The sequence below is a fragment of the Brachyhypopomus gauderio genome, unplaced genomic scaffold, assembly GCF_052324685.1.
Source record: "Brachyhypopomus gauderio isolate BG-103 unplaced genomic scaffold, BGAUD_0.2 sc68, whole genome shotgun sequence".
Classification (NCBI taxonomy): domain Eukaryota; kingdom Metazoa; phylum Chordata; class Actinopteri; order Gymnotiformes; family Hypopomidae; genus Brachyhypopomus; species Brachyhypopomus gauderio.
In genome coordinates this window covers 1,159,602-1,185,110 of record NW_027506889.1, presented here as the reverse complement: position 1 = coordinate 1,185,110, position 25,509 = coordinate 1,159,602, and the positions used below count along the sequence as shown (strand labels likewise).

At 47.1% G+C, this 25,509-nt stretch overlaps 2 protein-coding genes and 1 long non-coding RNA gene across 6 annotated transcripts in view; 2 read left to right on the top strand and 1 right to left on the bottom strand.

The window, feature by feature from the left end:
- Window positions 1–23,792, bottom strand: part of wdr17 (WD repeat domain 17) — a 29,936-nt gene extending 6,144 nt beyond the window's left edge. For 3 of the 4 annotated variants that reach the window (XM_076989493.1, XM_076989495.1, XM_076989496.1), the window contains exons 1-22: window positions 21,609–21,733; window positions 14,511–14,639; window positions 13,781–13,964; window positions 13,215–13,445; window positions 12,781–13,032; window positions 11,065–11,187; window positions 10,132–10,319; window positions 9,622–9,790; window positions 8,810–8,901; window positions 8,461–8,543; window positions 8,156–8,242; window positions 6,269–6,433; window positions 5,973–6,175; window positions 5,684–5,833; window positions 5,374–5,507; window positions 5,152–5,277; window positions 3,920–4,075; window positions 2,966–3,030; window positions 2,677–2,809; window positions 2,260–2,351; window positions 1,417–1,516; window positions 376–515 (exon numbers count right to left, since the gene is read on the bottom strand). In XM_076989493.1, coding sequence (XP_076845608.1) covers window positions 376–515; window positions 1,417–1,516; window positions 2,260–2,351; window positions 2,677–2,809; window positions 2,966–3,030; window positions 3,920–4,075; window positions 5,152–5,277; window positions 5,374–5,507; window positions 5,684–5,833; window positions 5,973–6,175; window positions 6,269–6,433; window positions 8,156–8,242; window positions 8,461–8,543; window positions 8,810–8,901; window positions 9,622–9,790; window positions 10,132–10,319; window positions 11,065–11,187; window positions 12,781–13,032; window positions 13,215–13,445; window positions 13,781–13,964; window positions 14,511–14,633 — 2,996 coding nt within the window. In that variant the 5' untranslated portion in view covers window positions 14,634–14,639; window positions 21,609–21,733. Of the gene's footprint in view, window positions 1–375; window positions 516–1,416; window positions 1,517–2,259; window positions 2,352–2,676; window positions 2,810–2,965; window positions 3,031–3,919; window positions 4,076–5,151; window positions 5,278–5,373; window positions 5,508–5,683; window positions 5,834–5,972; window positions 6,176–6,268; window positions 6,434–8,155; window positions 8,243–8,460; window positions 8,544–8,809; window positions 8,902–9,621; window positions 9,791–10,131; window positions 10,320–11,064; window positions 11,188–12,780; window positions 13,033–13,214; window positions 13,446–13,780; window positions 13,965–14,510; window positions 14,640–21,608; window positions 21,734–23,713 lie in introns of those variants that run through there. The other variant, XM_076989494.1, reaches the window with a different exon arrangement.
- LOC143490930 (uncharacterized) lies at window positions 5,828–9,920 on the top strand. Its single transcript, XR_013125042.1, has 3 exons — window positions 5,828–6,072; window positions 9,279–9,398; window positions 9,505–9,920. It is a non-coding gene; the product is annotated as an uncharacterized LOC143490930 (long non-coding RNA).
- Window positions 22,747–25,509, top strand: part of gpm6ab (glycoprotein M6Ab) — a 51,859-nt gene continuing 49,096 nt past the window's right edge. Inside the window, exon 1 of the mRNA XM_076989502.1 lies at window positions 22,747–23,107. Coding sequence (XP_076845617.1) covers window positions 23,104–23,107 — 4 coding nt within the window. The 5' untranslated portion in view covers window positions 22,747–23,103. The remainder of the gene's footprint in view (window positions 23,108–25,509) is intronic.

Here is a 25,509-nt window from a genome sequence, read left to right as displayed (position 1 = left end):
TGCCTGAAGCTCTGAAGAAAGAAGAAACTGGTTCTTTTGTATGCGATTTTGTGAATTGTATAAAATGTTTCAAAAGAGATGGAGAGTGTGCAAGGATGGTAGTATCTTCACACTTCAGTATCTTCACACTTTAAACTTAATGGCCTGAACTGACCTGCCTTGCATAACCTTAATGGCACCTTGAACTGCCTTGCATATGTAAAGCTATGTAGAAATGAACTGACTCTGCGTAATGCTGCCTGACTAAAGGATGATGTCTGATCTCTGTTGTCTGATCTCTTACCCTCTTTTCACTAGATAAAATGTAGCATAATGACATGCTGGTAGTAATAATGAAATAATAAACAGTGTTCAATAAACAGTGGCTGCTCTTACCATGTGGGCATAGTCATGTATTTCCTGGCCAGGAGCTCCAGGACGTAGTGAGTTGCCCGATTGACCGAGTCCCCCAGAACAGAACCCACACACACTGCCAACTCCAATTCATTACCCCGGATCAGACTGGCCATCGCCAGCTAAACACGCACACACGCACACACGCACACACGCACACACACACACACACACACACACACACACACACACACACACACACACACAAACAAATACAAACACGTGACATTAGTAACTGCTCTATTTTAAACTGAAATGCTTCTAAGGATGTATGACAGCGTGGAGCTGGGCTGAAGCTGTGTGTGTCAGGGTTGGCCTGTGTGTGTCAGGGTGGAGCTGTGTGTGTCAGGGTGGACCTGTGTGTGTCAGGGTGGACCTGTGTGTGTCAGGGTGGATCTGTGTGTGTCAGGGTGGATCGGTGTATGTCAGGGTGGAGCTGTGTGTGTCAGGGTGGAGCTGTGTGTGTCAGGGTTGACCTGTGTGTATCAGGGTTGACCTGTGTGTGTCAGGGTGGAGCTGTGTGTTTCAGAGTGGAGCTGTGTGTGTCAGGGTGGAGCTGTGTGTGTCAGGGTTGACCTGTGTGTGTCAGGGTGGATCTGTGTGTGTCAGGGTGGATCTGTGTGTTTCAGGGTGGAGCTGTGTGTGTCAGGGTGGAGCTGTGTGTGTCAGGGTTGACCTGTGTGTGTCAGGGTTGACCTGTGTGTGTCAGGGTGGAGCTGTGTGTGTCAGGGTGGAGCTGTGTGTGTCAGGGTTGACCTGTGTGTGTCAGGGTGGAGCTGTGTGTGTCAGGGTGGAGCTGTGTGTGTCAGGGTGGAGCTGTGTGTGTCAGGGTTGACCTGTGTGTGTCAGGGTTGACCTGTGTGTGTCAGGGTTGACCTGTGTGTCAGGGTGGAGCTGTGTGTGTCAGGGTTGACCTGTGTGTGTGTCAGGGTGGACCTGTGTGTGTCAGGGTGGAGCTGTGTGTGTCAGGGTGGAGCTGGGTGTGTCAGGGTGGAGCTGGGTGTGTCAGGGTGGAGCTGTTACCTCTTTGTTGTCTACAGCCAGATGACAGCAGGCTGCCAGCACTGCTCGGCCATCCTGGAAATACCACTCCGCAAGTTCTTTACACACTCCATGTAGCAGTCTGCAGACGGAGAGATGGAAGGATAACGGAGGAAGAGGAGAGAAAAACCGAGAATGGAAGAGAAAATGAATAAGAAAGAAAAACAGATGAAAGAATAAATGACAATGAGAAAGAACGAGAGACACAATCAAGGACAACCACAATATATATACTGCTGGTACATCTGGTTTGTGGTAATGAAACTGGTTTTAATAGAACTGTAAGTAAAGAGGTCAACATTATTTATAAAGCACATTGAACAGCCTGTGCTGTCCAACGGGCTATAAAGGGGACATATGTAGACACCCATTACTGCTGCTTCTGGTTCACTATCTGCATACAATAACAAATATGCATTTAACATTCAAATCTTACAAGCCAAGTCAAGTCAAATTTATTTACAAAGTATATAGCACATTTTACAACACGTTGTCACAAAGCAGCTTTACAATTGTATGGGTCCAGATCCCTAATGAACAAGCCAGAGGCGACAGTGGTGAAGGAAAAACTCCCTATGATGGCAGGGGTTAAGAAACCTCAGGAGAAACCTGAACTCTCAACCTTACAGACATGCTTACAAAAAATACCCACTCGAAGTGGACTCAGTTATGTCTAATAGAAATTTCATTGAAAATGTGACTGTGAAGTCAGCTCATACCCTGTTCTGGATGGAACAATGTGTGTGTGTGTGTGTGTGTGTGTGTGTGTGTGTGTGTGTGTGTGTGTGTGTGTGTGTGTGTGTGTGTGTGTGTGTGTGTTCTAACCCAGTATAGATCTCGGTGTTGTCCTTCTCTGTTGATACAGGGTGTTGGACGGACATATTCTGAGGCCCGTGGATATTTCCTTCACAGGCTGCCTGGTCAAAGCAACACACACACACATATTTGGTTAGCCATCACTATATATATATATATATATATATATATATATATATATATATATATATATATATATATATATATATATATATATATATATATAAAACAATACAATATATATATTTAACATCTAAAAAATCAAAAGTAAACAAACACATGAATTCAGGTTTCCTTCTCTCTCCTTACTCATGACTACCAGCTTGTGCTCTGGGTAGCAGTGCAGAAAGGGAATGAGCGTGCACGTGTCAACAGTGCTGAGCGTGCACGTGCGTGTGCTGCTATGTGCCTGGCCTGCATGCGTACCTGTGCCACCAGCAGAGCCTCCTTCAGCTGCCCCCTGGAGGTGAAGAAGCCCACTAGCTTCTTCACGTCGCCCGTGGCGATACAGTACGGGATGACATCATTGTTGCCCTCCTGCATCAGCTGGTCCGCCCTCCTGCACGATGGGACAGATTCACGGATACAAAATGGCGATGGATGCAAATGCGGTGAATCCAGAGGCCGTTGGTGCTGCGCTGTTCACACAGAAAGACCCTCGCTGAACTCTGGAGGTCCGAGCTGAACTGGGTGCAGACGGTCGTGCGGGACTCACCTTTGCATGAGCTTCTTCCAGTACTTCATGGAGACGCCGGGGGCCACGGACAACGCCTTCTCCCACTAAACAAGCCAAAGGAGACGCTGCAAGACACTGTAGAGCCAGGGGGCTGTGCACACAACAGCTGCAGATTCTGTTGCCCTCCGATTTGCCCTTTCTGCCCTGCCAGCTCATGTTCGCATGTGTAAGGGAAGCATATCTGTAATCGACGTGAACAGACCTCTGCTCTGAAAGGATGTGTGCACATATACTTCCAGAGACAATGACATTACATCTGGTCTCGTCTACTTCTGTCCTCTCTCTCTCTCTCTCTCTCTCTCTCTCTCTCTCTCTCTCTCTCTCTCTCTCCCTCTCTCTCCCTCTCTCCATTGTGCTAGTGGCAGATGCCGTTTACAGGATTGGCAGGTTTAAACTCTCCAAAACACATTTATGGGTCCATGGCCGTGGATGCCTAATACATCGAATGCTGCATTTATAATACTGACAATAAATCAGTTCTTCTATGAAGCTATGTAATTATTCCCTTATATTATACCCTCATGACTATGACATGATGTATGTAATTTCTTCTGGCTAAAATCCTGAAATATATCAATGCTCTATATAATTTGTAATATTGTGCCAGATATTTATAGCCCTTATATGTTTAATTATATATACACTCAGTACGTGTGATGTAGAAGTTAAACAGGTAAAATAACAGGTATAATAGCAGGTGTAATAAACAGGTATTTAAATGTGCTGATATGAACAGCTGGTGTTCTGAATCCAGTCCTGGAGAACTCTCTTCCAGTCCATGTGTTTGATCTGTTCCAGCTCCTTAAAGCAGGTCACAAGAGTTGAGCTCTTCCTTCTCTGGCCAAGGACCGCTGGGAGCTAGACCAGAGTGAAAATGTGAACTGGATGGGGGTTGTCTGTGGATGGGATTGAGAAGGTCAACGTGCTGTGTACCTCCCCCAGTTCCACCATGAGTTCGCAGTATCTCTGGATCTGGCCGAGTCTCAGGTGGATTTCAGCCGCCGCCTTCAGACGCTCCTCCTTGCTCGGTGCGCCGATGCCTCCCCCAAACTTGGACATCTTCACTATGGTCAGCTCCTGGGCTTCCGACTGCAACACACCAGACCACAGTGAATACTGACAGGCCCAATACCGACAGGCATAATACTGACAGGCCCAATACTGACAGGCTCAATACTGACAGGCCCAATACCGACAGGCATAATACCGACAGGCATAATACTGACAGGCCCAATACCGACAGGCCCAATACCGACAGGCATAATACTGACAGGTCCAATACTGACAGGCATAATACCGACAGGCCCAATACTGACAGGCCCAATACCGACAGGCCCAATACCGACAGGCATAATACTGACAGGCATAATACTGACAGGTCCAATACTGACAGGCCCAATACCGACAGGCCCAATACCGACAGGCATAATACTGACAGGCCCAATACCGACTGACAGGCCCAATACCGACAGGCCCAATACCGACTGACAGGCATAATACTGACAGGCCCAATACCGACTGACAGGCATAATACTGACAGGCCCAGTACTGACAGGCCCAGTACTGACAGGCATAATACTGACAGGCCCTATACTGACAGGCCCAATACTGACAGGCCCAATACTGACAGGCCCTATACTGACAGGCCCAATACTGACAGGCCCTATACTGACAGGCCCTATACTGACAGGCCCAATACTGACATGCATAATACTGACATGCCCAATACTGACATGCCCAATACTGACAGGCCCTATACTGACAGGCCCAATACTGACAGGCCCAATACTGACAGGCATAATACTGACATGCCCAATACTGACATGCCCAATACTGACATGCCCAATACTGACAGGCCCAATACTGACAGGCCCTATACTGACAGGCCCAATACTGACAGGCCCAATACTGACAGGCCCAATACTGACAGGCCCAATACTGACAGGCCCAATACTGACAGGCCCTATACTGACAGGCCCTATACTGACAGGCCCAATACTGACAGGCCCAATACTGACAGGCCCAATACTGACAGGCCCAATACTGACAGTCCTAATACAGCAGCTCTCCTTCCCTCACAAAAAACCCTCTTTTATCTAGATGAACTTATAATAAATAGTATAATAAAGAAAAGTACTTTAATGTCAGGCTGTCTGTCCACGCACCGTTTTGAAGCGGACCAGGTGTTTCATGTGCATGATCCCCTGGCCGTAATTTGGAGGCAGCAGGCTGTCGTCTTGCCCGTCAATCACCGCCACCAGATCCCACAGGTTATGGCTTCCTCCTGGAGGCTAGGAAGACTTCATAGCTCATACACACGTGTGCTCATACACACGTGTGTTCATACACACACATATATGTCAACACAGGTACCCGCAAGTTCTCACCGAAAAGCACTCGGAGAACCAGCGCAGTTTCTTCCGCCGTGCATCGCTGGCGGAGAGCTTGTCCAACTCCTGCTTGATGTCTCTGGTGACCTTCCCACAGAGTCGAGGGGGAGTCCCGGGAACCATCGCCCGATCTGCACCACAGAGAAGCGCAGCTACAGCTGACGTGCAGGAAACACTACACTAGTCCAGGTCACGCCTGCCCGCCTCAATCCCTCCTCATTAGATTAACTGCATAGAGAAATATTTCAGAACTCCCTTAAGCATTCCTGGCTGGTCAGACTCCGGTGCTGGTTTAGTCACGGCTCACCCGTGTTCCCTATGATGTCGTCCCAGCTGTGGTCGGTGAGGATGCGGATGAGTAGGGGGGCGATGAGAGGAGTGAGGGACCACAGGCGCACGGTGGAGTCTCTGGAGCAGGAGGCCATGGTGAACGGGCGGCTGGGGTGACACGTCAGGCCTGCCCACACGCAGACGGCAACACTTAAGAGAGTCCTTCAAAAGAGGTCTGGAGAAGGTTAACGGCAAACACAGTCCACCCCGCACAGGCTTTGTGTGCTGCGATGGTTCGTCAACACTGCAGGCCTTAAGTGGACTACCGTAGACGTCAGCCCCGTGGTCGTAGACAGTGTCCAGGCAGGTCCCATCTCTGGTGTCCCACACACGGATGGTGTAGTCCCAGCTCCCAGACACAAGCAGGTAGGGCACCTCAGAGTTCCACATCAGCCCCCTCACAGGGGCCGTGTGTCCGCTCAGAACGTTAATGCAGGCATCCTGGGTGTAGTCCCAAATACGCACCGTCCTGCACAACACACACACACACACACTCACACAGTGTTAGTGTAGAGACCACACTAAAGACTTTGCAGATGGACCGCGGTAATGTCTGTGTTACCCATCGTCTGAGCCGCTGCAGAGAATCCCCTCTCGGAGAGGAGACCAACGCACGTGAAACACTTTGGCTGTGTGGCCCGTAAACACCTTCAGAGGCTGGTCTGAGCTGGTGGCCAAATAGTACACCCTCACATTCTTGTCCTCACACCCAGTCGCTATCATGTCTCTGTGAGACAGACGGAAAGAGAGAGACAGAAAGAAAGACAGAGGGGAGGGGAGAGAAAGCATCAGCTTACCACCCAGGCAAGAAAAAATGCTGCAAAGTCAAAATCTTTTCAAAAAGTTTGGTTAATCTTTAGAGAAATCTAAATCAAATCAATATTTGGTGTGACCACCCTTTGCCTTCAAAACAACATCAAGGAGTCTAGGTACATTTGCACATAGTTTTTTGAAGGAATTCAGCAGGGATGTTGAGGATATGTTGTTCCCAGCATCTTGGAGAACTAGCCATAGATCGTCTGTGCTCAAACCCCGTTTCTTCTTCATGTGATCCCAGACAGACTCAATGATGTTGAGACTAGGGCTCTGTGGCCCCGTATCACCACTTCCAGGACTCCTTGTTCTTCTTAGATGGAGACAGAGACAGATCTTAGATAGATCTTCTTAATGAGATGGGAAGACGTGTGTAGCCAGGCTCCATTCTTCAAATGAACTTGTACAGGACATCTTGAAACCCCAGACTGCTTTGAAATCTCTGCCTGGGAGACTTGGCTGATGCAGTAGAACTGCCTTGTGTGTACCTTGTTTACTCAACTGTGTGTGTACCTCGTTTACTCAACTGTGTGTACCTCGTTTACTCAACTGTGTGTGTACCTCGTTTACTCAACTGTGTGTGTACCTCGTTTACTCAACTGTGTGTGTACCTCGTTTACTCAACTGTGCGTGTACCTCGTTTACTCAACTGTGTGTGTACCTTCTTTACTCAACTGTGTGTGTACCTCGTTTACTCAACTGTGTGTGTACCTTGTTTACTCAACTCTGTGTGTACCTTGTTTACTCAACTCTGTGTGTACCTCGTTTACTCAACTGTGTGTGTACCGTCTTTACTCAACTGTGTGTGTACCTCGTTTACTCAACTGTGTGTGTACCTTGTTTACTCAACTGTGTGTGTACCTCGTTTACTCAACTGTGTGTGTACCTTGTTTACTCAACTGTGTGTGTACCTCGTTTACTCAACTGTGTGTGTACCTTGTTTACTCAACTGTGTGTGTACCTTGTTTACTCAACTGTGTGTGTACCTTCTTTACTCAACTGTATGTGTACCTTCTTTACTCAACTGTGTGTGTACCTTCTTTACTCAACTGTATGTGTACCTTCTTTACTCAACTGTGTGTGTACCTCGTTTACTCAACTGTATGTGTACCTTCTTTACTCAACTGTGTGTGTACCTCATTTACTCAACTGTGTGTGTACCTTGTTTACTCAACTGTGTGTGTACCTCGTTTACTCAACTGTGTGTGTAACTTGTACTGCCTTGTGTGTTTTTGCTGTGCTCAGTCTTGCTATGTTGTATGAGACCTTCAACCTATATCTTTGAAGTTTTAACTGCATAACTGTTTCTGTTTCAGTTAATGATTGTGTTTCAACCTAACTAATGATGATCATTATCACTGTTTGGTATAATTAGTTTATCATACACCTGACTACAATTATACAAAATCCCAGACTTTGTGCAAGTGTACCTAGACTGATTACCATTGATGCTGTTGCCACAACACACCTGTTTCCTTTCTTCTTGTACTTCTTGAGTAATATCTATCTATCTATCTATCTATCTATCTATCTATCTATCTATCTATCTATCTATCTATCTATCTATCTATCTATCTATCTATCTATCTATCTATCTATCTATCTATCTATCTATCTATCATCTTGATACACTCACTTGTTATTCTGACTCCAATCACAGCCAAACACAGCAGCCGGATGCTTGTACTTGTGTAACACTTTGCCATCTATGGTCCGAATGATGCTGGAACCAGTGAGAACAATCAGAGTGTAAGTAGTCAGCAATCAGCAGTTCAGTAACAACAAGCAACCTATACCACATGAGTAACCTATTCCACACGAGTAAACTATTCCACATGAATAACCTATACCACACGAATAACCTATACCACACAAATAAACTATTCCACGCGAGTAAAATATTCCACACGACAGCGTGAAGCAGGAAAGATCCACACTCACCAAAAACCATCCCCACTGCATGTGGCTATTCTTTTGGAATCTTTGTGGCTCCAAGCAATGCAAAAGATGCCATTCTTCCCATGCTGCAACACACACACACACACACACACACACACACACACACACACACACACACACACACACACAACAAACTTATTCACACTTCTCCTGTCCAGTAAAATCAGGACATTTCTTATTGCACCTGTGTTGTGATAAATGCACAGAAAAGTGTTAAAACGCTGGATCTTTCTTCCCCTCTCTACGTCTTTGCCATTGTGCTCCAAACCACTTCACTACAGAACCATCCCAACGGCCATCAGATTGCTGCTGCTCAACCTCCAGCTCTTGCCTCATTGAATCTTGTGATCATTTTGCCTTTTTTGACGTCCCAGATAAACGCTCCGTTCCGTGAGGTCCCCCCCGCCACACAGTTCAGGTCTCCTATGGGTGCAAACCAGTGGAACAAACACACAGTTATAAGTCTGTACACTGCTCACACAAACATAAACTAATTAATTCTAATGTTGTCTATAGTGTAAAACAGTTTTGAACACAAATAAAAGAAATAGTTCTGGTGCCATTCCAAAACACAGTTATTTAACTTCTAGTAAAATATAGAACAACAAAACTAATGACAACAATGATGATATGTATATAATATTCTGAGATGCAGATGCTGTGAATGTCATTGGGAGTGACAAGGATGAACCGGGCAAATAATCCCTCTGGCGAGCCTAAACAGAAGCAGCTCAACGAACTAGATAGAATCATTATTGTTGGAATTGTTAATATCACTACTGTGTTATTGTTATTCGCAGAACGCCACTGGAAGAGGGTATAGCTGAACCCCCTCAGACCAGGTTCACCCCTCACACCTGCGAGGTCTGATACCAGTGTCGCATATTTGGCCATGACATCTCCCGGTGTCTCCTTGGCAAGTATGACTGATTCTTCATCTGAGAACCATTGTTTGTGCTGCTGTTTCTACACGTTCACAATGAAACTGAAACACTTCATTGCTTACTCACACACGACTTTAAACAGGAACGAGACGATGGCATCTGATTGGATACTTCAGCAGAACGCATGTGTCCAGCAGCTCTTAGGTAAAATGCTGCGGTAGCAACAGATGTTAAGAAGAACGCCACTGGCTCCACTTACCTGGAGCCCATGAGAGCGAGTAGATGACCCCCTCGTTGCCAGGAGACGTGTACACCGCCGTGAGGGTGTTAATGTCCCACACTTTGATTGTTCCATCGAAGGAGGCTGTAGCAAGCAGGTTGGGGTCGTCTGGCTTGAACTTGCAGTCGAATATGGTCTCCACGTGACCCTGAAAATGCCGTAAGGTCACAAACATTCACAAGCAGCTTCAATGGGCTCAGGTCTCTGTGCAGACTCAAACACCTGTTATGTATTGACATGCATTTCCTCCTCAACGGAAGAATGAAATGAACAATTTTAAAATGTCCCCTAATTTACCAAATACACTTATTTAATAAAAAGTTTCACCATACGACTCTCAGAACAGAAAATGCATTTGCTTTTGTAAGTCATCGTGCTTGCCTTTGGTGATTATTATACTAAGCTGACCACGAGTGAGAAAACCTTCACACTGGATCCTCTAAACACTGGACTGGTTTCCCAGTCTGGAGTGCACGTTGGCCAACCTACCAGGTCACGGAGGAAGTCCCATTTTCTGGAGCCCATGTCGTACAGTCCCACCCCGCCGTCCAGGAAGCAGCAGACGGCGTGTCCGGGGGGCAGAGAGAAGGCCTGGTTCTGAGACAGGCCGGGAGGAGGGACCGCCTCGCTCGTCGATGATGTGTGGTGGGTCTTAGACGGGGAGACTGAGCTGGATCCTGCGAAGAGGGGCGATGAAGAGTTAGAGAGCAACACCTGCTGTGAACACATACAAACACACACAGGAACACACACTTGCACACGCGCACATACACATGCACACGTGCGCGCACACATACATAAGCATGCACACCTGCACGCACAAACACAGACACATATATACTGTCTAGACATGTGTACTTAGACATGTATACAACTACCACATATTAGCACACACACACACACACACACACACACACACACACACACACACACACACAGCATTATTGACATGCTTTGTTGTGCTTTAAGGACGCAGAGTAAAGCAGTGTAAAGCAGTGTAAAGCTGCATAAGTCACAACATAAGAGTACACCAGATTGGAGCACTGTAAAGGAAAGTAAAACATGGTAACATTGTGTAAAGCACAGGGAATCAAAGTAAAGTAAAACAGTAAAGTTGTATAAAACACAGGGAAGACAGTGTAAAACAAAGTAAAACACTGCAAGTTGTGTAAAGCACAGGGAGGCTGTGTAAAGTTAAAAGATTCAAGCCGAGAGTATTGCACGGTACAGCTCAGGTAAGCAACACAAAAGAGCAGAAACACAGTGGAGCAAAACAATGAAAGGGCTCAATAAAGTTCAAGTAAGACTTTTAAAGCTTAGTAAAGGTCAAGTGTAAAGCTCAGTAAAGGGTTCAGGACGGTAATGCACAGTAAAGCCCAGATGTATGAGAACAGGAGCAGGTCAGATGAAGGAGGAGGAGACCTTTCTTCGCTGGGGGGGAGTTTAAAACGTGCAGGGCGTGGAAGCCCGTCTTCTTCAGCTTGAAGTTGTCCAGCGGTGTTACTCTGGACACATTCCACACTCTCAGCACACCCACCTGAGAGTCTTCACACAAGAGCGCATTTAAATTTTAACATCATAGCAATACTCTGTGTGTGTGTGTGTGTGTGTGTGTGTGTGTGTGTGTACGTGTGTGTGTGTGTGTGTGTACGTGTGTGTGTGTGTGTGTGTATACGTGTACATGTGTGTGTGTATATGTGTACATGTGTGTGTGTGTGTGTACATGCGTGTGTGTACGTGTGTGTGTGTGTGTGTGTGTGTGTGTGTATGTGTACGTGTGTGTGTGTGTGTGTGTGTGTATACGTGTACGTGTACGTGTGTGTGTGTATATGTGTACGTGTGTGTGTGTGTGTGTGTATGTGTACATGTGTGTGTGTGTGTGTGTGTGTATACGTGTACATGTGTGTGTGTATATGTGTACGTGTGTGTGTGTGTACGTGTGTGTGTGTGTGTGTGTATGTGTACATGTGTGTGTGTGTGTGTGTGTGTGTGTGTGTGTGTGTATACGTGTACATGTGTGTGTGTGTGTATGTGTACATGTGTGTGTGTGTGTACATGCGTGTGTGTGTATATGTGTACATGTGTGTGTGTGTGTACATGCGTGTGTGTGTGTGTGTGTGTATACGTGTACATGTGTGTGTGTGTATAAGTGTACATGTGTGTGTGTGTGAGTACGTGCGTGTGTGTGTGTGTGTGTATACGTGTACATGTGTGTGTGTGTATATGTGTACGTGTGTGTGTGTGTGTGTGTGTGTGTGTGTGTGTATACGTGTACGTGTACGTGTGTGTGTGTATATGTGTACGTGTGTGTGTGTGTGTGTGTGTGTGTGTGTATGTGTACATGTGTGTGTATACGTGTACATGTGTGTGTGTATATGTGTACGTGTGTGTGTGTACGTGTGTGTGTGTGTGTGTGTGTGTGTATGTGTACATGTGTGTGTGTGTGTGTGTGTGTGTGTGTGTGTATACGTGTACATGTGTGTGTGTGTATGTGTACATGTGTGTGTGTGTACATGCGTGTGTGTGTGTGTATACGTGTACATGTGTGTGTGTGTATATGTGTACATGTGTGTGTGTGTGTACATGCGTGTGTGTGTGTGTGTGTGTATACGTGTACATGTGTGTGTGTGTATAAGTGTACATGTGTGTGTGTGTGAGTACGTGCGTGTGTGTGTGTGTGTATACGTGTACATGTGTGTGTGTGTATATGTGTACATGTGTGTGTGTGTATATGTGTACATGTGTGTGTGTGTGTACATGCGTGTGTGTGTGTGTATACGTGTGTGTGTGTGTGTGTGTGTGTGTGTATACGTGTGTGTGTGTGTGTACATGTGTGTGTGTGTACATGCGTGTGTGTGTGTATACGTGTACATGTGTGTGTGTGTGTATATGTGTACATGTGTGTGTGTGTGTGTACATGCGTGTGTGTGTGTGTGTGTGTATACGTGTACATGTGTGTGTGTGTATAAGTGTACATGTGTGTGTGTGTGTGTACATGCGTGTGTGTGTGTGTGTGTGTATACGTGTACATGTGTGTGTGTGTATATGTGTACATGTGTGTGTGTGTATATGTGTACATGTGTGTGTGTGTGTGTACATGCGTGTGTGTGTGTGTGTGTACTGCTGGGCTCCTCTCACCCCCCGTGATGAACATGCCCGGTGCTGAGGGCACCCATGCCAGGCACTGCACGGAGGCGGCAGCGCTGGGCAGACTGAAGGTGGTCACACACGTCAGCGACTCACAGTCCAGCAGCCGGATGCCGTTGTGCATGTTGGCCACCAGCAGGTAGTCCGTGCTGAGCGGGTCCCACTCCAGGGCCGTCACCGGGTCCTCCTCGTCCGTCCCTTCCAGAGACTCCGGGCGCAACACGTGCTTCTGGTGCTTCGAGCCTGAGGGAATATTTGCACCATGTAGCCAAGCAGGGGACCACGTGCCTAGAGACTTAATGCTAATAACAACCCTAACAGTCCTGAACTGAACGGGGCTCGGTTAGCATGATCAGTGTCCTGCTGTGGTCATGGCTGTGTTGTCATGTGGTGTAACCTGCGGTGTTTGGTGTGTGCTGCCTCACCCGGCTGGAAGACGGACAGGCTCCCGTCAGTGTGGCCAAACACCACCTTGCCTTTCCTCAGCGGATGCCAGCGGAACAGGCAGATGTCGGAGAGGAAGCTGTGTGCCTCCTTGTGGACGGTGAGGCCGGCGTCCGGGCCGGAGATGGCCCAGACGTAGAGCGGCCCGCGGTGGGACACGAACGCTACGCTGTCCCCTGAGTTCCAGCTCCAGCTGATACTGGCAGGCACTCCTGCAGTACACAACACACAGCACACTTACACACACATACACATGGAACACACTTTCACACACACAGCACGCACAACAAACTCACACACATACACGCAAAACACTCTAACACACTCATCACACACACACAGCACACACATACATACACACACATGACAATTACACAACATGTTGTCACACATACACACACACACACATTTACACAAACAAACACATACAGAGAGTGTGTGTGTGTGTGAGAGAGAGAGAGAGATAGAGATAGAGAGAGAGAGAGAGAGAGAGAGAGAGAGACAAGGCCAGATGTGACGTCATTGTGTGTAAGGTGTGAGCGGATGCCTTTGGTGTTGTCCAGGCGGGCGACAGCCTTCTGCTCGGCCACGTTCCAGACTATGAGGAGGTGGTCAGTGCTGGCGCTGGCGAAGACCTCCGGGTCGTGTGGACACCACGATATGGCCGTGATGGTCTTCTTGTGCTCCGACATGATCGCCCTCAGCTTAAACTCACTGTACCTGTGGTCCAGCTGAGCACGTGCAGTTCCACCAGCAGAAAGGACATGACAGCAGTCAGCCAGAGAGCAGTGATGTCTCCCACAGCTGGACCTCACCAACACAGTTTACATATTTGGCAGATGCTATGGGAAACTAATCAGTATGACAATTCACACACTACCTGTAGTATGCACAGTAGTACATACTATATTATGTAGGGTAGTATGTGTAGTATGCCAAGATCACGTGACATCTTTATGGCCAATAATCTTATAAATCCAAACAAACATTAGAGAAATGCAGGTTTTATTACCCTGCCCATGAACTATCATTTTTGTCCCTGAAAGAAATGGTGGAAAACTACAATTAAAAAACATAAAACAGCACTTTGGCGTTAGGCTTTCAGAGAACCTCAACTGGAGGTGAAGCCAAAAGTCCTTATGAGCCTCTATTTCTACCTGTCTGTCTCTCTGTCCAGCTGTCTCTCTGCCTGTCTCACCTTCTCAACTGGAGAACCCTAAACATGTCTCCGTGTCATTTAAAATGAGCACACCACATGAGTGTTGGTGAGTGTTTACCTGGTATACGTATATAGCGAGCGTAGCACAGTAGGCAAACCTGTCTCCACTGGCTGCACACACGTCTTTGTTCCATGGCTGGCAACCGGCAGCCAACAGTCCCACCTGTTTCACCTGCGACATCTTTACCTGGACACATACAGCCAATGAAGTCCTTACCTGGACACATACAGCCAATGAGGTCTTTACCTGGACACATACAGCCAATGAGGTCTTTACCTGGACACATACTGCCAATGAAGTCCTTACCTGGACACATACAGCCAATGAGGTGTTTACCTGAGTACACACAGCCAGTGAAGTGTCCTCAAACATTTTAAATGAGGCCTATTCTGTTAAAAGAGTGTTTTTTGTGTTTTTTTTTTATTCTCATCTTCAGCTTCATGGTCGACAAAAGGAAATTAATAAATCATAATCAGTTGATTCAGCACAACCCAGCTTTTGCTGGTTGAGCTTAGGAGTGGAAATTGGACCTGGACATGGACATGGTTATGACCCCGATCTCCCCCAGAATAGTCACGTGCTACACAGACACACCCCCCGTCTGTCAGCTTGCCTGTCCCATCATCATCTGGACACCCCCCGGGTCTCCCACAGATCACATCTGATTGGTCCATGTCTGCTAGCCATGTGTATTCTCTCCTTCCTGCTCTCACACTTGTGGCCAGCACACACTCCAGAACCAGACACGCTCCACAGCAATGACCACGAGAAACAAGTGGGAGAAGGAGAGAGACTGTGTGTGTGTGTGTGTGTGTGTGTGTGTGTGTGTGTGTGTGTGTGTGTGTGTGTGTGTGTGTGTGTGTGTGTGTGTGTGTGTGTGTGTGTGTGTGCGTGTGCATGTGTGTGTGTGTGTGTGTGTGTGTGAGAGAGAGAGAGATGTGGGGGGTAGGTTAGCTTGATGACTGAGTGCCTTTGAGAGTCAGACAGAGAAGAAAAGTGGGAGGGAAAGAGAGATAGACAGAGAGGCAGCCAGACAAAAAGAGATAGAGAGTGAGTGAGAGAAAGAGCGATAAAGAGACATAAACAAGCGAACACGGACAGAGAGACACAGAGTAAAAAAGAAAACAACACAGACAGAGAGAGTGAGACAGATGCAGAGTGAGACTCATGGGTTTGTGCAGGCTGTTGTCAGTGTTGTCAGGGGTGTCTGGGAGTGATGGTACACTCCCCTCCCCTTAGTAGCCAGGCAACAGCAGACCCCTTCATTATAAAGAGGCGCCTATAGGTCCTACACTCACACTCAGACACTCACACACACACACACACACACACACACACACACACACACACACACACACACACACACACACACACACACACTCACAAATTACCTTATTTAAGTTTAACTTTCTATGCTGTCATGTAGCACTCTACACTCTACACTCTACACTCTACACCAGGTATCACCAAATGGCGGACCGCGGTCCGGATCCGGACCCGAACGCCGTCCTGTCCGGACCCAATCACATTCCTGATTAACTGGATACGGACCCAAATGCCAAAAAAATTTTAACGGGAGACTATATTTTAAACCGGAGAATTTATTTTCAGACGAGTGTTACGTTCACCACCCACAACTTTCGTTCGCCACCGCGGACCCGGACCTAAGGTCTGAGCTATCTGCCAAAAATGGACCGCGGAAAGATTTAATTGATTACCCCTGCTCTACACTCTTTCCCTGTTGCTCTCACACACACACACACATGTACAAATGTCACACACCTTCTCCTGTGCATTACAATGGGAATCTGCTATGATCCTGAACAGCAGTGGGGAAAGGAGAGGGGAGAGGGGAGAGGGGAGGAGAAGAGAGGAGAGAGGGAAGAGAAGAGAGGAGAGGGGGGAGAGGGGAGGAGAAGAGAGGAGAGGGGAGAGGAGAGAGGGAAGAGAAGAGAGGAGAGGGGAGAGGGGAGAGAGGAGAGAGGAGAGAGGAGAGAGGGAAGAGAAGAGAGGAGAGGGGAGAGGGGAGAGAGGAGAGAGGAGAGAGGAGAGAGGAGAGAGGAGAGGGGAGGGGGGAGAGTGGTGAGAAGAGAGGAGAGGGGAGAGGGGAGGAGAAGAGAGGAGAGGGGAGAGGGGAGGGGAGAGAGGGAAGAGAAGAGAGGAGAGGGGAGAGGGGAGAGGAGAGAGGGAAGAGAAGAGAGGAGAGGGGAGAGGGGAGAGAGGAGAGAGGAGAGAGGAGAGAGGAGAGAGGAGAGGGGAGAGGGGAGAGAGGAGAGAGGAGAGAGGAGAGAGGAGAGAGGAGAGGGGAGGGGGGAGAGTGGTGAGAAGAGAGGAGAGGGGAGAGGGGAGGAGAAGAGAGGAGAGGGGAGAGGGGAGAGAGGAGAGAGGGAAGAGAAGAGAGGAGAGGGGAGAGGGGAGAGAGGAGAGAGGAGAGAGGAGAGAGGGAAGAGAAGAGAGGAGAGGGGAGAGGGGAGAGAGGAGAGAGGAGAGAGGAGAGAGGAGAGAGGAGAGGGGAGGGGGGAGAGTGGTGAGAAGAGAGGAGAGGGGAGAGGGGAGGAGAAGAGAGGAGAGGGGAGAGGGGAGGAGAAGAGAGGAGAGGGGAGAGGGGAGAGGGGAGAGAGGAGAGAGGAGAGGGAAGAGGGGAGGAGAGTGGTGAGAAGAGGGGAGAGAAGAGAGGACAGAGAGGAGAGGGAAGAGAAATGAGGGGAGAGGGGAGGAGAGTGGTGAGAAGAGGGGAGAGGGGAGAGGGAAGAGACGAGAGGGGAGGGGGGAGAGGGGAGGAGAAGAGAGGAGAGGGGAGAGGGGAGAGGGGAGGAGAAGAGAGTGGTGAGAAGAGGGGAGAGGGGAGAGGGCAGAGGGGAGAGGGGAGGAGAGTGGTGAGAAGAGGGGAGAGGGGACAGGGGAGAGGGCAGAGGGGAGAGTGGAGAGAGGGTCTGTCGTACACAAACCTGGCCATGATCAGCATCACAAAAGCATCATGCTAAATACTCCTATTCCATGGTGGAGAACTACAGGCATAATGCAGGTGTCTGGTAGAGCGTGAAGAGGTGTGTGTGTGTGTGTGAGTGTGTGTGTGTGTGTGTGTGTGTGAGAGAGAGAGAGAGAGAGAGAGAGAGAGAGAGAGAGAGAGAGAGAGAGAGAGAGAGAGAAAGACAGAGAGAGAGACAGAGAGAGAGAGAGAGAGCAATCATCAGGCAAAGTTATAGAAAACAATCCCACCCCCACTCTGCTCAGTTTGTGAAGGATGTAGGAGGGATAGAAAGAAAGAAAGAGAGAGATGGAGACACGAGAAAGGAGAGAATGAGAAAGAGAGAGAGTGAGACACAAGTAAGGAGAGAATGCAAAAGAGAGAGAGAAGGAGCAGCATAGAGAGAGCATAGAAAGAGCAATAGAGAGTGAGAGAACCATAGGAAAAGAAGGAGAGATGCAGATAGTTAGAGAGTGACAGTGTGTGTGTGAGAGAGAGAGGGACAGAGGTAGAGAGAGAGAGAGGGAGAGACATAGAGAAAGAGAAATGTGGAGAGAGAGAGGGAGAGAGGTAGAGAGAGAGAGAGGGAGAGACATAGAGAAAGAGAAATGTGGAGAGAGAGAGAGGGAGAGAGGTAGAGAGAGAGAGGGAGAGACATAGAGAAAGAGAAATGTGGAGAGAGAGAGGGAGAGAGGTAGAGAGAGTGAGAGGGAGAGACATAGAGAAAGAGAAATGTGGAGAGAGAGAGAGGGACAGAGGTAGAGAGAGAGAGAGGGAGAGACATAGAGAAAGAGAAATGTGGAGAGAGAGAGAGAGAGGGACAGAGGTAGAGAGAGTGAGAGGGAGAGACATAGAGAAAGAGAAATGTGGAGAGAGAGAGGGGGAGAGAGGTAGAGAGAGAGAGGGAGAGACATAGAGAAAGAGAAATGTGGAGAGAGAGAGAGGGACAGAGGTAGAGAGAGTGAGAGGGAGAGACATAGAGAGAGAGAAATGTGGAGAGAGAGAGAGGAAGAGAGGTAGAGAGAGAGAGAGGGAGAGACACAGAGAAAGAGAAATGTGGAGAGAGAGAGAGGGAGAGAGGTAGAGAGAGTGAGAGGGAGAGACATAGAGAAAGAGAAATGTGGAGAGAGAGAGAGGGAGAGAGGTAGAGAGAGAGAGGGGGAGAAATGTGGAGAGGGGGTATTGAGAGAAGGGAGAGGTAGAGAGGAGCTGTTCCTAGGCAATGAAGACTACAACTTCATGTTTTAGCTGAAGTGGTATGAACTCGCTTTGTGTGTGTGTGTGTGTGTGTGTGTGTGTGTGTGTGTGTGTGTGTGTGTGTGTATGTGTAACGCAATGCCTGCTAATGCCTACATCATCACCTACAAGTTGTGACACACAAACCTACCCCTGCCCTAACACAGACCAATCCACGTATACAACACAACTACTGCTAGTGACTCACGGACAGCTGTGTGACATCACGTCTCCCATCACTGTGTCAGTTTGGAAAACTACAGTTTACTTTTCCCCATCACTGCCAGTCTGATCTGTGGTTGACCCGCCCCATCATTGGCAGCCTGTAATGTGATGAATACCTGTCAGAGATCTGAGTGGGCCGGCCCTCCGGCGGCCATGACATCCTAGATCTTGGTAGGATCTCCCTGCTCTAGCAAACCTCTAGTCACTCCGTAACGGCTTCAGCAATTAGCTCATCCACTGATTCAGGTGTGCTGTGTTGAGCAGGAGTGTGTGCTCCAGAGGGAGACCCTGAGCCTGCAATAGGCAATCAGCACTCAAAAAGCACAACCATGAGTGTGATTCACAATAGGATGTGACTGATAAGGACACTCAGAGATATAGACAGAAGCAGATACTCTCCATCCTGCTAACAAGCTCACAGAAACTAGCACCCAGTCAGAAAACCACAGCCAGAGCTGATGAAGCTCTACTAATGCATTTCTTCATTCTTTAGTAAGAGCAATTTGCACAGATGGCTGAACTCAGTCAAACCAAATGCAAAAAAAAATCAGACATATTTCGCAGCTCCCAGAACTCTGTGTTGGTTGTGAGAAATTTGAACTCTTCATGCAAATGTCTCAAATTGTGAAATTGTGTCCCTATTAGGATATTTTATACTTTTTCCTTGTGCACAAGAGAAGTGTAAGTCATCATGGTTCCAGCAAACATCTGCCACCAAGCCTGCAAAGAACCCACCAGGAACCTGAAAGCAACCGCGACGGACCTGCATGGAACCCGCAAAGAATGTATAAGCCAAGTTTAGAAACATCTCCCATACCCATATCTGCCTTACCTACATTCACGCAGAGCACTTTATTTATGTCCAAGCATACACTGTTTGTCGGCCACCCTTTCAACACCACTGACCAGTATCTGAAGGAGTCCTGTGGGAGCCAGGACAGGATTATAGAGGCTGGTGGAGCCTTCTGAACATAGCGGTGACACTAACGTGGTAATGACAGACTAGTGGCTTCTGTGCTGTATATAATGCAGCATTTTACTCATGTTACTCCCACTGTATAGTCCACCATAATAACACCCAGTCAACAGTCCTATGATCAGAAACTGACCACTGATGATGAGCTGAAGGCAGGCTGACACTATATGACAGCATGTATTTTACAGACTCCGTATAGACCCCGTATACACTTATAGGAAACCTACAGAACAGCAACAAAACACCTACAGAATGCCTACCTACATATCTGGGAGTGCACGATGGATATGTGTTAGATATGTTTGTGTGGTAGATGTGTGTGTGTGTGGTGTGAAATTGTGGTGTGAAATGTGTGCAATGCAGATGTGTGTGTTGATGTATGCTAGGACGTGTGTGTGGTAGAAGAGGTATGTGATAGATGTGTGTTGTTAGAGGTGTGTCTGTAGTAGATGTGGTGTTTGGAGATGTGTGTAGTTTCTCTACACTGTCCCAAATGGCCAGTAAGACCAATATGTGTAGGGATTACCTGAGGTGAATCCGATCAGGCTGGGATCTACTAACACGCATAATGCTTCGTACATAACGGCTAGTAGGGAACACACACACACACACACACACACACACACACACACACACACACGCTGCTGCACGCTCCGACCGAAACACCTGACGGAGCGGCTGGTTAGAAGAGGCGTAATCATCCCTTAGACACGACGAATCGCTCCACGAGCGCGGAACATTAATTAGGACCGTTCGCCTGGCCTCTGCTGAGCTAGGTAAAAATAAACACGCCGCGTTTAGACACACTAGCGCTCCATAATTAGTTGGACGCTTGAATGATGTCTCATCGCTTGATTGCAGATGGGTGCATCAAGCGAAGGTGTCCTCGCTGCTTTAACAGTCTACTTTCTCAGCATGGGTTAAAGAAAACGACGGTACCGCGTGTGCGCAAACGTCTTTGGAGAACGGGCGCGTGGTTCTTAATTCCGTTCACCCATATGCGCGGAAAAGCGGCTTTGTCATATCTCGGTCCTGCCTGGCGGGCATCAGCACGGCCCGGTGCGCTTAGGAGGCTTAATGACTCTTTTGAGTTGCTGACATTTTGTCGGCCTAGTGTCGGATCAAATCGAGCCTCTCGTCACGGCGACTGTGTGTCTACCTTGACTTATCCAGTTTGGCAAGGCGCCCATCATGTTATGTTAGAATAGACACAATGCCATATTGGAACCAGTACACACACTACCTCGGTTGCTGCAGTATTGAACGTCTCCCTGGCACTACAAAAAGTTTGTTCGGCCCGTTCAATAACTGTAAACGTTGCTGCCGAAACGACACTTGTCGCTTTTATTGACTCAACATAGGGCGCTGCAATAGTAAACGTCTAAAAGAAATGCAGACTGTTTCTCTTTCGTTAAATTCGTTTGGCTAATGAATAAAGATCATTTCTCATTCGTCCCTTTGGCTTCTACCGTTGTGTCCCTGCATAAAATGGTATTTGAAACGTTTGACACATAAACGCTATGCACAGCCGCGTATACTTAGACTATGTTGCAACACGATCACAGTTCATTCGAGTTTTTGAGGCTGTGGTTACTACGCTACAGTCCTTTACAGATTCGCTCCGGAATCGCGATTGCATTCGCGCTGTTACACACATCAGTTATGCATAGTTTGAAGATAAAACACGTCATGCATTTGTGGACGTGTCGCGCGGAGAGATTGAGTAGCTAAAGCGTCGAGCGCCTCTTACCTCCGTAGGTGTCAGTGGACAGCGACGTGGTGCTGAAATGAGGTGTATCGCTGGCTAGAAACACTTCGCGCATGTAGTTTGTCAACGCTCCTTCGGTTCACTGCACCGATTGGTCGATTCAATAACACGTTGTCGCAACGCTGTGCGTCTTTTGAACATCCATTGGCTTTGCTCGTAATCAATCAAGCACATAACGCGTTTATTACCCTATTTCGTGCAAGCTACTGGCTGAGATCCCCGTAATCTTTAAGTCTGGGGCGGTGCTTAGAAACCTTGCATGCTTGGATTTGTAGTCCAGAAATGCGTCCAAAAATCAATGCTCGTCCAATGGTTTCTGGAGAATTTGGGGGATAACCCGTCGTTTGTTTCTTTGGTTTCGAAATTAAGTTTACGCAGTACCCCGATCCTAAATTATTGTACAGAAGTCTTACGTCGGTTGTGTCTGCTAATACGTAGTGAACAATGCATTATTCATACGTTCCCTCACAGGCTCAAATTCATCAACAGAACTCTCATCGAGAATCCATTTGTCTAGACACCATGTCGAATCGAAGCAAACTAACGTTAGGCATTCGCTAAGGACACCGGCGGACGTTTAGATTGTAAACATTTGAATTAGAATTAAGAATTAAGATTTGTCGTCCACAATAGTCATTTTTTTTACTTTTTCGTTAATTGTTAAAATATTTCTTCTAAAAATTGACCACCAGATGGAGCTATGATTCTATAAACTAGCTACACGTAACCCCAACGGGTAAAAGGGTGTGTTCAGATTCGGCACGTGAAGACTAAACGTTGGCGACATAGGTTTAAGTCGAACTATATAACAAACTGGAGTTTGTCGTTTTGCCTATTGACATTCTTAGTGATTTGAGGGTCCTAACCGTGGCTTTAAAAGATTTATTGTTTTAAATGTAAACGCAATGCACCCATATGTTGTTATATCACAGATATCACAGGCTATTTGTTATATTGTTTTTTTTCTTCGTTACAGTTTTCATTTAACTTGTTTTTTACTTAAACAACGTCGAACTAGACTGAAATTGTCGCACCAGAATAACACTGCCTACGTACGCCTACAACATGTTAGGGTATTCGTTTTATTGGGTGGACACTGTGTGTACAGGAGAAACACTAACAACGTTGATTTAGACATCTCCGAGTTTAATTCGATTTCAAGTATACATTGCGCTAGACTACCTGCATCTGTGTCGGTTATATACATATAGTCAAGTAGATACTGCAAAAAAAACAAAAACACGTTCGTATAGAACCGGCAGTGGGAGAAGAAACGCAGTCGAGACCCAGTTTGAGTATCTTAACGTTCCCAGTAACAGGTTTCTTTTCTTCTCCCCCGCCTTCTTACGGATCAGAGTGACGTCACCTGATCCCGTCGTATGACTCTACGACCCAGATCAGACTAGATCAGACTTTTGAATAGTTCAGCAGGGGACTAGCAGAGCTCAGCTGCAATCTGCGGTCAAAACATCTCAAGATGGGTGAGTCAAAAAGGTTTGCTTCAGATGTAATGTTTGCAACTTTTACGGTTCTTTCCACCCAAAGTATTTTACTGTCACTGATGTTTGTAGTTGTGTTGACTTCTTTATGCTTTTGTGTCACAGACTCTGTTGTGTAGGAGAAGGCTGAGTTTTAAACTTTAACTACTTTCCTGTTGAATTTGCAGTGCACTTCCACAATAGGCTATACTTCCCATCAGAGGGAAATTGGGGAAAACACACACACACACACACACACACACACACACACAGATGTATAGACAGAGAGTTAGATAGAAAACACACACACACACACACACACACAGAGATGTATAGACAGAGAGTTGGATAGAAAACACACACACACACACACACACACACAGAGATGTATAGACAGAGAGTTGGATAGAAAACTCTGCAAAGGAACTTAGAAATTTATACAAAGTACAAAACGAACATCATTGATATAAAAGACGTGAAGTGTAATTGTAATGTGGCACAGTGAAGCTGCTCCATGTCCACTTGTTCTTGAGTGAGTAGTGAACCTGCTTGTTCCCTGCTGACATGTGGTAGGTGGATAAGTATCTAAGGCGTGTGTAATCAGATTACCTCGCTTATCGGCTCCCTGCGACACAGATGAAGGGATAGGCTTGTTCACCCAACAGGCAGGACCTCGGTCTCCACCGTGGGGTTGTTAGGTGCCAATCTTCTTGGGCTGTATTTCTCATAGCATCCTGGCTTGGTGGTTTGTTCATTTGATGGGTTGCAAACAGTGGCTTGATTTTAAGGTGACCGTGAGTTAGTCTGAATGAAGCGTTTGTCTGGAGAGGGTCCCTGTAATTAGCTACTGTCCTAAATTTGGAGACTGTAAATCTATGGGCCGTGTGTAGTTCAAAGCAGCTTTAGTGTCACAAGTCGTCTGTGGCGGCTTCACAGCAGTTTATAATTGGCTACTGTGCATTCTTTTGCCTTCTCATTAATGAGTAGAGACGAGAGGAGAAGAATGTGTCTGCTGCTGCACTTGGGTTTGGGGTGGGGGCTACGTTTAACAGCAGCCAATCATATCGAAAACACAGTAACCGTATGTGTGTGTGTGTGTGTGTGTGTGTGTGTGTGTGTGTGTGTGTGTGTGTGTGTGTGTGTGTGTGTGTGTATGTGTGTATGTGTGTAGATGTCTGCCCTGTGCTTCTGATACAGCCGGTAGAACAACGTGCTAACAACAGTAAGACCATGGGTCCAGTTCCCATGGGAGCACACAGGCTGTTCTACTGATGAATATGGCAGCTGTTTTGGATAGTTGTGTCTGCCGTATACTGCAGATGTAATGCAAGTGTGTGTGTGTGTGTGTGTGTGTGTGTGTGTGTGTGTGTGTGTGTGTGTGTGTGTGTGTGTGTTGTGCGTACAGCATTGTACTTATATCAAATGAGCAGAGCTGAGCCAGGTACACACCACAGGGAAAACCTGAATGGATGGACTGTTGACATCGTTCACCCCTTTAGAGCAGAGTTACTTAAGAGTACACACACACACACACACACATACACACAGGACAGGAGTGTAGTGGAAGATCCACATTCTATATATTTCTATGATCTGTAGGTTTGTAATGCTATACATTCTTACAAGATAACAGCAGATTGACACTAACGTGAGTGTATGAATGGGCAGTTTTGAGGCTGGCACACTGTACCTGATTACTGTAGGTTTTTGTCTGTCCAGACAGACCCTGTGTGGTTTGTTTTGGTTAGAGTTGTGCTGGCCTCGTGGTGTGGTGTAGCTCACCTCGTACAGCAGGTACAAGGATCATCACGGTTCTGATTCCCAGAGAGCACATGTACTCGGAACTCATAAATGACAGTACTGTGGATGTATCTGCCAAACACTCTAAACACAAAAGCTTTAAAGTGTACTGAATCATGTGAACCATTTAAGTGTGTTTCATTTAAAGAAGCTATTACTTTGTGGTAGCAGCAGACTTGAATGTTTCTGTAACAAAAGCCAGACACCAGTTAGAGGACTGAGGGTTCTCTCTGCTGCCTCCCATCATCTTACACTGCTGCTGTTTGTCACTTTAGCGTAGACCGTTCAAAATGAGAACACTTGTTTGAGCAGAGCACTGACACACTCTGTTACACTCGGTGCCCTTGATTACGCTGGCATGTTTTCCTCTTTTTCTCTGTCCTTCTCTCTCTCTCTCTTTCTCTTTCCTCATGTCCAGAGCTCTGTAATATATGCACAAAGTCACATGAGAGATAAATAGTCTTATTATGTGTGTCTCTTTGTTCCTCCTCCACACATTCTCGTCTTGTGTGTGGGGCCTTTGATAGGTCCAACAAGCGTCTCCGTGTTAGCGTTGCACCCCGCGCCCCCTCCCCTAGCCCCGATATTCTCTCTCTCGCTCCTGT